Source organism: Bombus flavifrons, chromosome 3, assembly GCF_040668555.2.
Source record: "Bombus flavifrons isolate JBK064 chromosome 3, iyBomFlav1_principal, whole genome shotgun sequence".
NCBI lineage: Eukaryota > Metazoa > Arthropoda > Insecta > Hymenoptera > Apidae > Bombus > Bombus flavifrons.
This window is the reverse complement of record NC_138444.1, coordinates 7,199,894-7,216,289: the sequence shown is the minus strand read 5'-3', so window position 1 is coordinate 7,216,289 and position 16,396 is coordinate 7,199,894. Positions and strand designations below refer to the sequence as shown.

The window sequence follows — 16,396 nt, the reverse complement described above, 5'->3', positions numbered from 1 at the left end:
ATGCTACTGTCGCTCTCATCATCGTTACATACTTGACACCTTTGGGATTTCTTATTTATCAAACTATTGTTTTCCTTCTGTTTTTTCCTCTGCTAACAACATTAATTCTATTATCACGCCTGCGATTTTACGATTTGGTCATGAATAGTTGTTTTCGACGTCTTTAGTCGAGTTTAGCACGGAAGGAAACGATCCTTCACCGATACTTATCGACATGTGTCTGACGGTCCACATTTCAGGAGAATCTTGGCAACACGCGCGAGGAAGTGGAAAGGCTTAGTTCGATCTTGAAGACGATGAAGGCGGTGGTGTACGAGGCATTGAGGGCTGTCCGCCAGGAGCTGGCTGTTCTAAGGGATCGAACCAACGAGGAGCAAGCTGGTTTCTCGAAGATGACCGAACAGGTTCGCGAGACTTTATCGTTGTATTCGCGCGAGTGTGATCGTCGTCTTCGAGAACGCGAGCAAGAGCTCACCGTAGACCACGAGCTCGAGATGGCAGATGTGAAGAAGCTAATGCAGAATCGGGAGGAAGAGATATGCACGTTAAAACGAAATCTCGTGGAAAAAGAAACCGAGTTGGCTGAACACGAGCGTCTAATATCCACCATGCGTCAGAAACTGGAGAACGAACAAACGGAAATGAGAAATCTGCAGACGCATCTGCACCAACAGCTCGAAGAAACCTTGGAGCAGGCTCGCGCCGACAAAGAGGCGGCCGTTAAGAAGGCGAACGATGAAAGGTTTATAGAAATAGCGTCCTTGACAAATTCGGTAGCGCAAAGCCAGAAACGAATTCAAGAGCTGGAGGAAAGTTTGAAACACGCGCGCAGCGAACAGCAAAGGATGGTGAAAGAAACAACCGAAAAGCTGCAAATGGAATATAAGAACGAACTACAATCCATCAGAAGCCGTTTCAAGCTGATGACTGCATCAACCATGGAAAGCAGTCCGAGTGATAGCAGCCTCGAGAAGATTGAGGTATGTGTAGTCGATTCTAAATAAATTGTGGATATTTATGCAAATCCATATTTTTATGGAAAAATATTTCTATAATATTTTTGCTTATACGCATTATGTGCATTTTTGCACTTTTAAATTCAATTTAAAATTTTTCCATAAATTCCCAAAAATCTGCAATATTTTGTTACTTTCTTTTCAGAGACCAGATTTCATCGAGCTCACTAGTCACGCGTTAGCTCAATCGACGAAAGACATGAAGCCAGAGAATTCTGCGACGATACGAAGTATTGAGGATGAGCGGATGGTGAAGCTGGTTCACGATCTACGATTGGCCACACAAGCGATAGAGGAGAAAGATAGAACAATGGAGATGTATAGGAGACGAGAAATTGCATTAACGGAGGAGTGCAAACGTTACAAGAGCACGATTAGGCGTTTGAAAGATTCGGAGAGCTTCAAGAATGTTCTCGTGGAGGTTGGTTTACATAAAGAACATAGCGAGGAACAACTGGAAATGAGCCAGAGTAGTCTAGAGGAGGAAACCAAGAGCTTGGAAACGGAGAAAGACGAGGTGGAAGTATCTGAATCGAAGAAGGTACGATTAGAAGCGAGCGACGATCTAAGTTGTCTATCCAGAAGGCTCGAGATCCTCGAAAACGAGAACAAGAGAATGAACGCAGAGTTGCAGACGCTTCGTGAGAGCAAAGAGACGGCCGAGACGAAAGTCGAGACCTTGGAAGCGGACAAGGTTCGGCTGGAGATCGAGTTGGTGAAGGAACGATCTAGAAGCTTCACTGCCCCAGATACGTTGCCTTCGTCAGGAAGTCGCGAGAAAGACATGAACGATTCTGTGGCGGTCGTTTCCGATTCAAGTTCGTCTCAGGACGCAACGACCAGTCCGAAACCACAACGTTCGTGTGGCTGCATCACGTGCTTCACGCATATTAAAAAGAAAATAGACACAACCGCCGCGAAGCTGGCAGAACTGGGCCATATCACCGTGACCAGCTGCGATCCAGGGGATAACGTATTGGTGTTCTGGGATGAGACGCACAGAACGTATACGTTTTACCAGGAATCGACGACGCTTCATTTCCTCGACCCAAAATCCACCGCTGCCTTGGATTTGGTCTGGAATCCTGACGAGTCGTTGAAAAATACTCAGAGCATCGTCGAAGTTGCCTCCAAGGAGTACTGTCATGCTATAAAGGTGAGATTACTTTTCTCGTTTGTTGTTTAAATATAAGATATCTTATAATTGGTGATGTGTACCCAGGATTAATGTTGTCAATGTTTCAGATCGATAACCGGTATCGCGTTCCACGTGGCACCAAGTTCTATCGAGTAAGAGCTGTGAAGCCTGTGGGTGATAGTGCAGCTATATTAGCGAGCGTTCAAGAAGAGTAATCGAGCGACGAGTTGAGAGGAATCCATCGATTCTCCACCAATTTGATAAGCCCTGTGACCGCGGATCCGTGTCGCGGGGATGAACACTTGTGGCCTTGCACGTGCAGTTCATCCGACACGCGGATCCTTAGTATACACGTTCGCAACCATCCGGAAATCCTCGGATCAAGGCCAAAACCTGCCAGAACTTTACGACACTCATCCTTGAAAGTTCACTAGCTGGGAGAAAGGTTTGGATGATCGAAAGAGGGGTATGGATACCTAGAATTCTGGGTATCACTTACAAATAGGGATCAGAGACAAAAGGATGCGCTGGCGTTTCATTGTGATACAAGTAATTTTTAAACGAGTGAAACAAATTGCTGAATGCTGTGGTTAGCTGTGAAACGTAATGATTGTATTCCTTTCTCGTTTCTTTTTTTCACATGAGACCTGGCGTGAGAATGAAGTGAGAGCGAGTGTATGTATGTGTGAGAGAGAGAACGTAAGAGAAAATCACGAGCAAACGCAGGTATATAATTATTATTACGAATAACTAAACGCTATGAAACGATCTTTTACTTGTAATTCGATAAGTGTAACTGTTAAAAGTTACATGTGCGCAAGTGCAAAAGAGAGAATTTCTTGTATTTTTTTCTTCTTAATTTTGGATGTAGAAGCGAAATTTCTTCGTTCTGCGATTCAAACAATTTAAACTATTATTACTATCACTATTACTATTACTATTACTGCTACTTACTACTATTACTATTACTACTACTACTACTACTGCTACTACTACTATTCTTATCTTTGCACTGAGTGACAGCAAAATGACGAGGAGGTGAACAAAAAAAGTCGTAGTAGAATAAGTTTTGCAAAGAAACAAGCGAAAACAAAGAAAAAAAAAATATAATTAAGATAGAGGCAAGAGAAGGAGGTATAACGAAAAATTACGAATGCTTTGTATATGCAAACTACTATATATTATATATATGATATATAATATATAATATACATAAACGCGTGTACACAGTTTATCGTGTATAAAAGCGTGCAATATTCGTGTATGAGAAGTATAACGCACTCACATAAAATACACACATACACATACACACACACGCGCGCGCGCGTAGGTCCTAAGCTGAAGTCTAAGATTTTGTAAAGTGAAATAACGGTGTGTCGTCCAATTATCGAGACACGTCTTTAACATATTAGAAAGTCTGTTTAATTTAGAACAAAGTATATTATAGAGAGAGGTGGAGCAGACGCTGTAGGCGAGTCTCTCTCCTCTCGTCGACCACAGCGTTTCTTTCTGAAATGAATTTCGTTTTAGGTACCTCGTGGTCGATTTATCTTTCTTCGAATCACCAGTTTAAATGTTCCCACCAGCGGCAGAAAATTCGCTGTGTGAAGCATAGGAGTGGAAACCACATGATACTCACAGATATATATGTATCTTTACCTTGAAGGTAACTACGGAAGTTTACCGATGAAAGAAGATTAGATTTTTTCTAGCTCCGTGGATGAAACCGGTGTGAGGAAAAACTCTTCGTAGGATGAATTTTATAGATTATATAAATATATATATCTAAACGCACATATATATACATATATATATATATATATATATGTATATATGTATATATGTGTGCATATACATGCATACGTGAATCGCATAAACACGTACATACACGTTACATATATACATACACGAAACATATATAGTATATATATATTTTTTTCTATTGTTCAATGTGCAAAAGTTCGAGGTTCAATCGAATTACGATCGAGAGAAAAAGGGCGTACTACGAGAGAAACCGACATTTAGCTTCCTTATGATAAATTGCTCGTAGGATCCTTTAATTATCTATTGTGTATCGTTTATCTAACTTCTACTATTATTATCATTATTGATTATTATTATTAATATTAATACTATCGTTTTTTCCTCCGCGACAATTTCTAGACACTCATAGTATCGTACAATAGCTGTGATCGTTAAGCTCGACGTTTACACTTCTACCTATAGTTGATAATGAAATCTTAAAATCCCTCGGGGCGGACGGTAACGATAAGTTCGAACCACGTCGTCCACTTCCAAAAAACAAAAAGAGACGGTCCATGTAAGTACACTTTTTTACGCCTCTCTTTTGTTTCACCGTATCTATTTTTATTTTCATTTCTCTCTTCCTCTCTTTTTCTGTATATTTTTCCTCTGCCAAAATCACGAACTGAGAAACCGTATACGTAGGCACACATGCACACAGTGTACCTGATTCGTCAGGCGGAATTCAACGACGTGCTTGTTCGCTCGTCGGCCTTAATTTTTTCGTGTTCGAGCGGAACCACTGGCGTACGAGGTGGCCCGCCGACACACACGATGCTGATAAGTAAGATAAACGAAGACGAGGTAGAACAAAAATTCGTTCGTTAAGTTGTGTAGCTCGAGCTTGTCGAGAGAACCACGCACCCCGCTTCTGACGTGTAGCTGATGTAGCTCGTTTCGAACGATTCCTCTTTCTTCTCGTCGATCGAAAATCAAGGAAAACGTAAAACAAAAAAGAAAAGAGAAGAATAAAAGAAATACGGAAAGAGGAATTCGCATACACATGCGCGCGCGCACGCATGCACAGATTTAGCACGAATTCAACACGGAACCTGGCCCCGCCGGTTCTTTCCATTCCCTTTGTTATTCGTAGGTACACTTTCTCTGCGGAAACCGCGCGATCGTCCTGCTTCCATGACGATCGACATTCCATTGTCGCATCAATTCGCGAGCAGACACATCGTGCACGAGAAAATTTGAATTTCTGGCGCGATCTCGGGTTTCTAGTTCTCATAACTAGCACTCTGTGCCTAGAAACGATATTAAGTCTCCTTGTCGTTCTTATATTCTGGGACGTGTGTTCCTAATTTGTTACCAAGATTTCTTCGAATCTTCGAATCAAAATGTAGATCACTAGATGTATAGATTAAACGGACGTTCTGTGTAAATGCTTAGATCGTAGTAGAGGAACGCTTCGATAGAATAATTCAATAATTTTATCTAATTAGATCCAATAATTTTAGCGAACGGTAGATTATTGGAGTTGATACGTTGTGAAGTGAACGATATTCGAGACTTGTAAAAATATTCTTAAAAACCATGAAATTCTTTTTCCTCGTGCAGCACGAAAGTTTACATGTCCACGGTTTCTATTCGTCCAGTTCTCTTCTCGATCGAAGAGCCTCGAAGAGAAGTCAAAGAGCACACGTAGAGCACGCTCTCCGCACAGTCCCTGTTTCCGTTACACCTCCGCGAAGGTAAACTCACGGTAAGACGACGAGAAAGCACTATCTCGTAAAGAGCACACATAATCGATCGACTTTAAACGTAACGTTTGCTTGCACGCTGCACTTTGAAAGCTCGAGCGGTGTTAGACGAGCATTTAGCTGTAACGTTGTGAGACGGTCACGCGACGCGCCAGCTTATGCTCCACGACATGATGCTTTGAGTTAGTTTTTATCGTAGAATAACGCGACGATTGTATTCACGATTTGCTTCTACGTTTTGGATTATTAAACGACTCGACTTATAATGGAAGAGGATTAAGAATTTAGAAATTGACTCGTATTTATGAAGCGCTTATACAGATCTCGAAGGTTAATTTTAAGATGTCGATGTTTGGTTTATTGACCAAAAAAGATGTGAAACGAAGAATGCTCCGATTTATATACTTAAGGAAGTAACAAAGAATTGCATTTTTTATAAAATTCTTAATTAATTAAGGCGTCTCTGACGATTATAGGAAACTTTGCAATCGTTCAGCTTCTATTTTTAATTTTCTTATCGATTCGACGATTGCGAAGTTTTCTTCTATATCACTGAGAGACAAAAGAATAGAATTTTGTCTCGAGTCGTTTAGTACATACATCTTAAAGCACGCTAAAAGATCATGAAGCAATCGTGATAGGAGACTCTTTGCGGGATTACATTATCAAACAACGTAAATCCCATTCTGCTCGGATGAACCTTTACCCTGATTTACTTTTGGAATTCCGGCAAGCGGTGTTTCTTTCCCTTCCTTGCTTTGGAAACGCTCGAATCTACGTGGTGATCGGGCAGCTTGTGCGTTGAGAGTTGGTCTGCGCGATTAGATGCAAATAAAAATCAAAACCGAACATTCTAAATACGAATGACACGGTTAGTTTTCGTTTTCGTTTTCATTGAACGACAAGGAACAATTTCAGATGCTTCTCTACGATTCGAGAACATAATTACCTCGTAAACGACAGCTTTTAGTAGTTAAAGAGATCACTAACTGTTGTTTCGACGCGTGGTTTTCAAAGATCTCGTCAACTCAAGAAAACTAATCACGATCGAAACTTCGTGTATAAATCGGGTTTTCCAATATGCTCGTTCAACCAGGGTGACGTACACTTACACGAATACCAAATCGACGTGCCTGCAACGTTCTACTTGTGTTGTTCGTCAAATGGTTTTTCTACGATAGCGGAAAAATCGAAAAGTTACGAATATATATTATACGAACGAACACAGTAGAGAACAGAGCAAGAATTTTCACGTTTTTCGTGTTTGGGGAGCTCTTTGCTTTCTTTTTTTATTGTCCATTTTGACGAGATCGGCGGAGAAAACCTGAGGAACTGGATCTGGTCTCTCGCGAGCGGACGCACGAGGATCCAGACGCGAGAAGAGATGAAACGAACGCGTGAAAGTATTTTCTAAAGAACCCCGTGCGTGCAAAACCGCGTTCCACGATGGGTGCGAAGAACTTGTTGGAGCCACATCTCAGAAGAATTTTGTAATGATGCGAGATTTAAAATTAAATCGATGAGAAAGAGGTCGAACTGGGGTGGAGAGAGGATAGATCGCAAGCAGAAAAAAATGTCGACAGATATTTGGAGAGGAGAGAGAAAGGATTACTCATGAAGGATAGAGTCGCGTTTTTATTTTTCTAGCGATTCTCTGACGTGCGAAACGAACGTTGTTTGACGACAACCCCCCCCCCCTCTCCCTTTTTTTACCTAGACGCCTAAAAAAGAAGAGTGAGTGAGCGTGTCTGTGTGAGCGAGAGAAAAAAGTAAAAAAAGAACGACAAAAAAAGAATTAATAAGAAAAATTATGTAAACGTAGTATCGATAGAGTTTGTTTTACGTGTGATGTGTGTAGGAAAAAAATGTAATCCGATATTATAGAATATTCTTTTTTTTACTGACCAAAATTTATACGCTTAGAAACGTTTTTACACTCTGTGTGAGAGATAATCGTAATTCACGTACAAAAAGGAATGATTACGAGAAAAAAAGATGAAAAAAATACGAAAAAAGAGAAAGGACAAAAAAATAAAAACTAAAATTATGAAACACGTAGAGACGACGAAGAAAGACGAGCTTTAGACTATGTCGTGTGACGTGATTTGTTGTAGGTTTTGCTTCTTTCGACGGCATCGTCGATATCCTTTCTTCTGTCTTTTTTTCTTTTCTTTTTTTTTAGAGTATACAAAGAAATGTTTCATTTGCGCGAGAACGATACGTAAACCATTATTCGACGCTCTTTGTAAAAGTAAATTACATCTTGACGATTCAATATACTTTCCTGCGAGATTTAACGATTTTTCCGGGAGATAATGGCACATCATCCGTAGCGTTTAACCACTTAGATCTGAGTTGTGGCATAATTCGCGCGATCACCGAACCACTATATCAAATGAACCAATCAACGAGATCCGCGAGCGTGAAGTTCGCGATCGAACGATCAAACGAGCCTTCCTGTTTGTTATCTGCGTTTTCTTCTCAAATCTTCGTCAATGCTGAGCCACGGTAGTACGCTTTACAAACATGAACGTGAGCGATCCGTTTAGATTAATCGCTGCAACACTCTTTTCTTCGATAGTTAAGTTCGGCGAGAGTGAAACGAACAAGAAATGGGAGATAGACGAAAGATAGAATAGGCGATCGATTTCGTTGATCGTTCGACGATGCACGTGACCGGATTCGCACCCGTTTCGTTTCTCGTCTCCCTTGTGCTCGCCGCTTGTGGAAAAACAACGCGAAATAGGAAATAAACAGATTAGACGATTCGAACATCGAGCAGATGGTATCAGCATTTGTTTCAAAAGGGATGAAAAAAAAAAAGGATAGCAAAAAGAAAAACGAATATCGCGCATGTAATCGAGAAAGTGTAACGCAAAATAGGTATATGATAATATTACATAATATACATACAATTGTGATCGTGAGAGTAACTGTTACGAATAAAATAAATTACGAATAAATCACGTGATTTTTTTCCAAGCTACTTCGACTCGAGTGCTTTGAACCCTACAACCTTTCAAAATCATTTAAAACGACAGTAGAGTTAGTAATTATACATGGTGTCCCAACAGACACGGTAGAATCGGGAATGGGACAACTTTACGTGGAAAGATGAATCGAAAAGGGGCGGCAAGGTGTGTCCTTTTCTAAACCAAGAGTCTCCTGTTAACAAAAATTTCTTTATTTCCTTCAGTTAAATAACAATTCGAAATTCTAGTTCAACGTAAGAAGATCTTTGTCTCGTTAGAGTTACAATGTTTTTGTCGAGTCTGATCTCTCAGAATCGCAAAATCAACTTTATAATATGACAGGATGAAGAACTCGACGAGGGATGGAAAACAAAACTGCACGACACTCGCGTGTTCAAGCTGCAACTATCATATACTTCGTATTTATAATACAAATGAAGACGGTGGTCGGGAGGATCTAATGATGGGGAACGTAGCTCTGTGAGTTCTGGGGGCAGCCAGGTAGTAAGTTCGACGTGTCTTCTTCCGTGGAGCACAGCATTCCTACGAGCGTGTAATCGACGAAGGGAGGTAAATCCAATTCACTAACATCACCATAGTTATTTATACTCGATTGTGTAACTGTGGGATTCATGGTCATTTGAGGTAGCCGCGTGTCAAGTACCTCGCAAGTGTAATGGCAACGATCATTACTGGGATAAAAGAAAGGTTCTGGACTGTTCTGCGTTGGCATAGCTGCCTCCATACCATTTGAATCCGGAAATAATCTTTCAGTCGAATCTGGATTCGTCTCACGACCGTAATTGTTCTGCAGTCTTTCATCGAGGACCATTCGACTCGCGTTTTGATTTGGTCGACTGGTTAATTGATTCTTCGCATCTGACTGCTCGAACATATGATTATAACCATCGTAAGAGTAATGTTTATTCTCCATGGGGCTGCGACTAGGACGAACAGGATCAACCATTCCATTTTCTTTTTTTGGGTAAACGTTATAATTCCCCCTGTCCATTAGTCCTGGTTGACAATTTTCTTTGGGAAAACAGTTCAGGTTTCTTCTAGAAGGTAACAAATCCTCTTCTTTCTGAGGATCGAATCCAGGAAAGGCGAGACGGTCATCCTGGTGGTTTTGAGTCCAATAATTGCTCTCTTGATCGTTCTTCACCGTTCCATCCACGAAATTCTTGTGGTTATGCTGTCGTTGGTAATCTTGAAAGTTTAATGGATTGCTCAGGTGATGATTCTGACTCATTTCCTTGTTGGAGATGAAATGGTTTACGGGTCTCTTGACACAGAAACCATTGGAGTCTTTATCTGTCTCAAAACCAGGAAATTGAAGTCTGTCGTCTTGAGGCATGCTCAAATGACTACTGCTGGAATCTTCGCTGAGAAACTGATTCCAATAAGCTTGATCCTGATGCTGTTTCACCTCGTATTTAATGGTACCACTTCCAAGATCTAGTAAAGTGGGTGGTGATCTGGCTACTTCTTGAGAATTCATGTTGAATTCTGGTCTTAGGGGCTGATCCAGCTGGAAGATCTCTTCTGGTTGGAGCAGTTCTCCGGTAAACGGAGGAAAGTCGGGGTAGGTGGCTTCTTGGGGTATCTGATTGGAAAGATTGTACCCGAGAGCGTTCTCTTGGGCTGGCACGGTGTCTTGGAGCCAGTAGGGGGTGTCGTTTGAGGCTGTTTGTTGAGGATACATAGCTGTCTGATGATGATGAGATTGTTGATAAGCCGAGGCGTTGGTCTGTAGACCACACATACATTCAAATGGAGGACAGGAACAGGAATATCCTGAAAGAGAAGAGAATATTATCGTTTCGCAGGAATAAAAATGTAGATATTAAAAATAAAAAAAGAGTTTATAGGTCTATGATAAATGTATGCTGCGACTTATAACTATAAAATCATCCAAAACTTTTTAATTCTTATTTGTTAAGTAATGATATTTGAAATCGTATCGAGAAACAATGTTTTTCTAGAAACAGATACATTGTACTCACTGAGAGAAAAAAAAAGTGGAAAAATAATTAGCATATTTAGAGAATGCTCGTCTTATGGATCTTTCTCTCCTTGAACAATAATATTGATATTATAATTGTATCTGCTCATAAATGAAAAGTATCCGAAATGTTTCTCTTGTTATAAAAATAACAAGAGTATCCTGATGTTTAAAGAATAGTCTCCGAGTTTGCAATTTAAATTTACGAGCGCAATATTATGGGACGTGGCGTCGCCTAGCGGAAAAAGAAGCTACTATTGGCGCGAAAGCGATTGCGGCAAACGTTCTACGCTGCTTCACGAAATTGGTTTCGAAGGTGAATTTTTTGATCGGATCTCCTTGAAACAGTTACGCAAATCCATTAACGAAGTGTCTAACGTAACACGGAACGAGTGTGATAACAGTATTTTGAAATAATACGGTTGTTAACCTTTATCCGGTATCAGTGGTGGTGGTTGTGTTGTTCTTGGCGGTTCGATCGCTTCCGAGTTTGGTCTTTTCGTACCCCGCAGTGACATTAACTGAAAAAAACACAAGAATTTATACGTTACTCGCATCAAAGAAGTCGAAAGAAGGAGAGGATCAGCCTATCTTTACATTATTCTAATCTGTTATTTGTCCCAGCTACCTGTCTCGGTAAGTCTGTTATATATAACTAACCATTCATTCGTTTGAGCGTTCGAATATTCCGAACGTATTTTTATCGATATATATTGGTATCTATATTCCGGTATTGGTATCTATGTTCCGAGTAGAGTTTACTATGGTCACGATATTTGAGAGAAGTGCTTCCTATTTATGTGAAAATATGAAATTCAGTGACGAATCGCAGAAAACATCGATTTTAATGTATTGCATTAGTGCAATGATATATATATGTATGTATATGTGTATACTAACGTACAGATTGTCGTTCGTTGATAAAAATGGCGTCGATTTGAATACGATAGAGATCGGAATAGTGTGAAATATTAACTCTTTCCGGTCAAAGTCTGAGTATTACCCGGTATTGTAATTGAAAGACCAATGGTCCCGGAAATTAAAGAAATTACGACTGGGAAAAGTTAAGACGTGAATTAGAGATACTCTTAAGAAACATTATACCGCTTTTATATATTTCCTACATATCCGTTAGAAACACCAAGAAGTCTTCTAAGTTTCGATTACTAGAAATTCTCACAGAACATTTTCTATTATTATGTCGTACATTGCACAACGTGAATTGTTCCGATAAAATTTGCGCAATGGTCGATGTGCATTCGAAAGAAAGGTTTTCCCTGACCCGAATCAAATTTACAATTCAAGTTTTTTGGAATGACAAGTATCGTTTCCATGAATTGGAGCATTATACTTCTTCAAACATATAATGATTCTACTATTTATTTGTACCACTTAATATTTCATTTAAGTGTCACGATTAGGCTCGGTATTTGAAATAACGAGGAATTTTGATAAATAAAATATATTCATAATAAAATGGTATTTGCGAATCATAATTTCATTTGATAAAGTAATATTCGTAAATAAAATCGGTAAATAAATTATTCGTAAATATACTTTAGACCCTAAAGCAGCCTCGTTCGCCAGAAGAACCGCCAAACCGCGCACCCTTCTGCCAGCACCCACGCTTCGCCTCGCTTCGGACGTAGATTTCGCTTCCGGTCGCGGATGATCGTGTTGTCCTTTGGCTTGAAAAAATATCGCGTGCTCGGTATGCCGCCAGAAATGCGTCACTGGATAACCGCAATGGCCACGGCATGAAAGTATCTCCAACCGACCCGTGCATTGTCTGTTCGGGCATGGCTTTCCTTGTTGCTTTTTTCTCGCCTAAAAATTTATTTTTATTTTCGCATATTATAAAGCATTCACCCTTTAATATCAAATGAATCTAAAATAGTTTAAAATTGGTCGAAGATATTAAATATCTTGGTTATTTAAGGATTTTGTAATATGTAAATCTTCTCACTGATCTTCGCTATTTTAGTCATTTATTCTCAAATATCGTATGAATATAAATTAACCTAAGCTTGATGATATTAAGTACTTTGTTTTTTTAATGTAAATTATATTAAATCTGTTTGCCGAGTGTTTTGGTCTTTTAAGGGTTTCGTAATACATCTTCTCAATGATTTTCACGATATAATCGTTTATCCTAGAGTATCGAACGAGTATAAATTATTTTGAATTTGATACTGAATATTAAATATTTTTAAATTATTTCTTAACGGTTTAGTAATTAGGCAGGTTAAGCGATTAATGAAAGAGGAAGAAATATATATCGTGAATCATTAGGAGAAGGATATTTCTCTTCCAAAGATTGCCTTCCAATAATTTCGGTTTCCTTACCTTGTCACAAATCGCCGGTCGAAGGTGAACCCTTCCACCGCCAGGTAGTATGCATTCTTGCGAACAGATCAAAACACCAAGGCAGGATTTTTTCAAGATGCTCACGTTGTGATTGTTCGTATTTCTCATCGCCCATCCAGACGCGTGTCTTCTCGCTTCTTCACATTCAGGTCCATAAACCCTTCTTACGTGACCATCAGCCCATTCGCACCAGGGATCGTATTCTACTACCTGCAATTAATTCGAAACATATCGAAATATTATTTCAATAGGCTAAAGATATTAGGTTGTCCAAAAAATTTCTTTCGTTTCATAAGGTGATAATAGAACAACAATTTCTGTTTTATATTATTTTGTTGAATTAGGTATGATCCATTTCGTTATATTTCTATTATCACATTCGTGCATAATTCAATGAAATGATATAAAACAAAAAACATTTATAGTTTATATTTATAGTTTTAATTATTCATTTGTTTTGCATCGATTCTCTGGAAGACTGAATCCTACTGTATGCCATATCGTATTGTATACTAGATATGTCATCTAACATTTAGTGGCTGTATTTGTTACGAAATTGGGGAAATTGAGAGATATGATCATCGAAATTCTCAAACCTTTGGACATTCCCGAGACGCTGCACGGAAATTACCCGAATGAATAATGTATTGCGCGCGGTAAAACTTTTAAATATCCTTAAGAGAATAATGAGTTTTGATGATTAAAGATACAAAATAGTCACCTTTGGTACATTCGAGTCGTTGATATCCCACTCTTGATGAGGATGTTGCTGTTGCTGGTTGCCGGCAACAGTCGCTGACATCGTCGGCGACCCAACGCGACTCCTACACAACAAATGCAATTCCATATTGCATAGATTAGTATAGATTATCGTAGTTATGATATTGGCATAGTACTATTGAAAGAATCGATGTCTCGAGCTCGAGAAAATGATCTCCCTTCGTAGAAACGAGGTCGACCTTGAGGTCCTTTGGAACCCGAATTTCGTTGCATCGAACTCGAGGTCCAATTTAGGATTACGCAATCGCTGGCGTAGCAAGAGACCGGCAGCTTCGAGATAAAATCCCGATTTATGGCACGTAGCTGGCCGTAGCTCGCGCCATACTTATGGGAGCCCGTGGGTGGCCTGACAAGGAGCACGTTCACTGGCTTTCCGGAATCCTTATATCCGTCGCGAGCGATTCTCGATCGCGAAGAAAAAGATCGATCCTCGTCGCATTGCGCATACGTACGAATTCTTCGTTCCTTTAACTAGCCATTTTCTTCAACCCTCTCATCTTTATGATCAGTGAATCTCGGTTAAACAGACGTTCACGATCGTGTCCACCTTTTTTACATACTTTGTTCATATTTTTGAAAATTGTATAAATTGTGATAAATCGCTGAGGGCTAAGATGTTCAGCCATTAGTTGCGTCGAATAATCACGATTGATCGTGAATGGAATTGAGAAGTGAATTACGTCGAATAGGAGACAGGTTAAGGATCTTTTGTAAATCGATAGTGTCTCACATTTTTTATACTTTTCCCAGCGAATAATGATTTCTCTAGATTCGCGATATGACGTACTGTTACGAAATTAAAGAGCTATCGGAACGTTCTCCGTAATCGTTAGCGTAGAAACCTAACTAGCGAAGAAAGCGATCAACGTTTCTGCATAAATTCTCGCATAAGTATTAGCTGGTGTCACGTCACGCAACAACAGCTTCTGCCTTTCTCTCGTTGACATTAAAGTGCACGGTTATGATCTGCGTCGACATTAAGCTGCACGAAAACGATCTGCAAGCCGTCACTTGTCACGATAGGTCACGCGATAAGCTTATGTTCCTCGTGTTCTCTTTTCTGGCTTCAAGTTAGTTATATAAAGTATCAATTCTTTACGAAGGCTACTTCAAGCGTTTCTCTACGCTCGAGCGATTTCTAACATTTCCAGAGTGTCTCGAAACTTGTATTACATATAATGTTCACAATATTTATAAAATCAGAAATCACGTAATTTGAGCAGATTTGCTTTTCTACGATTGAACGATGCTAACTAAACACTTTACACGTGTTTTGGATGATTTTTATTCAATTTACAAGGGAATTCAGGAATTTCTTTTCAGTATTCGTTCGTGTCCCTTCGTCTTCGTACTTATGCCTTTTCAAAGACGAAGAATGTCGCAGGTAACGCTTATTGGACCCGATCGGTTTATCGCGCGGTATATCCGCGCAGGTTGGTTCGGGGATGCTCGAGCGTAAATTATCGTGCGTTTCGAGGGAAAGCAGAAGGTTTCGGTTTGACGCGAAATAGGCGTTGCTCGTACAACAATGTTATAAATATCGGCGGTCAGGTGTCATTGACCATGAAGACAACCATAGAAGACGCTTTGCTCGCCTACGTTCTACCAGGATAACCTGCTATCTAAAGTTACAAACGGAACTGTGAACAAGCCGGTGCGCCTCGCTTTATTGAGATGTGACTTCAACGTGTCTTTCATACTGACTAAGCGCCAGTTCAGCAAAAGTTAGGAAAATTCATTAAATTTACAAGCTTGTGAAAGCTTATAAGTCGATGGAGGCAATACGTATACCAAATTTTCACGCCCAATTTCAGCTCTTTGGTTGAAGAATACTGAAAAATATCCAACGAACGATCTTTATCCTTTCATAGAAATTATATGTTGCAACCAAATGATGTACTTCCTGCTATGATAAATGTGAAAAATCTAAATCGTTCACATGGACATTATATGCATACTACATATATATGTATATGTCGCGGCTTGTAGTTGTAAATCTTATAGTTATCAATTGGAATCTGGAAAGCTCGTTGAATTATAGAGTTCTCGAAGGTATATGGAGTAATGAAAATCTATATTCCTCGACTCTCGATCTCGTATGATCGAGTTCAAGGGGCCACTCGGGAAGGTCCTCGCACGCCTCCTACGATATTTGTACAGCGTACAGGTTACGCGTTAGCTGCGTGCACACAGTTTCCGTGGGTTTTATCGAGTCGAGTTCGTACGCGGACGTTTACGATCTTCGAACACCTACTCTCGACGAAGTTTGCTCGCGCCTCACGTGGGTCCACGCTTCAAAGCATCGTGAAAGCTCTACGATGGATCTCGATCAAATTTCAATTTTAGACTGCAGCAAACTCGCCGTTAGGATGCACATTTTCTCTAATCGATTTTGGTAATCATTCTGCTGTAAAATCATCTTGTCAACAATTTCGTAGTATTTTCAATCCTTGACCTTACCATTAGAAAGCTGTAGAAAAATAAAAACTGAGATTTAAAAAGGCAACACGGAAGCGATTCTCTAATTGTTCGGAGCATTGTTTCGCATATTATATACATTCTGGATATTTTTACACGTTTAAATTCCTCAATAATTCATAAAGATCCGC

General features: G+C 39.7%; 2 protein-coding genes across 3 annotated transcripts in view; one reads left to right on the top strand and one right to left on the bottom strand.

Moving 5' to 3' along the window:
- Atg17 (autophagy-related 17) overlaps nucleotides 1-8,645 on the top strand; it is a 55,146-nt gene extending 46,501 nt beyond the window's left edge. For both annotated transcript variants that reach the window (XM_069109636.1, XM_069109637.1), the window contains exons 7-9: nucleotides 240-980; nucleotides 1,162-2,172; nucleotides 2,262-8,645. In XM_069109636.1, the coding sequence (XP_068965737.1) occupies nucleotides 240-980; nucleotides 1,162-2,172; nucleotides 2,262-2,369 (1,860 nt within the window). In that variant the 3' untranslated portion in view covers nucleotides 2,370-8,645. The remainder of the gene's footprint in view (nucleotides 1-239; nucleotides 981-1,161; nucleotides 2,173-2,261) is intronic.
- Nucleotides 8,646-9,092: 447 nt separating this feature from the next.
- LOC138178025 (uncharacterized) lies at nucleotides 9,093-13,854 on the bottom strand. The gene is made up of 5 exons (XM_069109427.1): nucleotides 13,729-13,854; nucleotides 12,987-13,217; nucleotides 12,198-12,467; nucleotides 11,071-11,161; nucleotides 9,093-10,432 (listed from the first exon to the last, which is right to left on the bottom strand). Exons 1-5 carry the CDS (start codon nucleotides 13,852-13,854, stop codon nucleotides 9,093-9,095), a joined length of 2,058 nt encoding a protein of 685 aa, XP_068965528.1.
- Nucleotides 13,855-16,396: the final 2,542 nt, after the last annotated feature.

What these genes read in the sequence shown, in the direction of transcription:
- LOC138178025 (XM_069109427.1), bottom strand. Translation starts at nt 13,854, where the DNA reads ATGGAATTGCATTTGTTGTGTAGGAGTCGCGTTGGGTCGCCGACGATG. An exon ending in ACGACTCGAATGTACCAAAG is followed by an intron (nt 13,218 to 13,728) that starts GTGACTATTTTG and finishes AATTAATTGCAG; the next exon opens with GTAGTAGAATACGATCCCTG. An exon ending in AGGCTGCTTTAGGGTCTAAA is followed by an intron (nt 11,162 to 12,197) that starts GTATATTTACGA and finishes TGTTTTTTTCAG; the next exon opens with TTAATGTCACTGCGGGGTAC.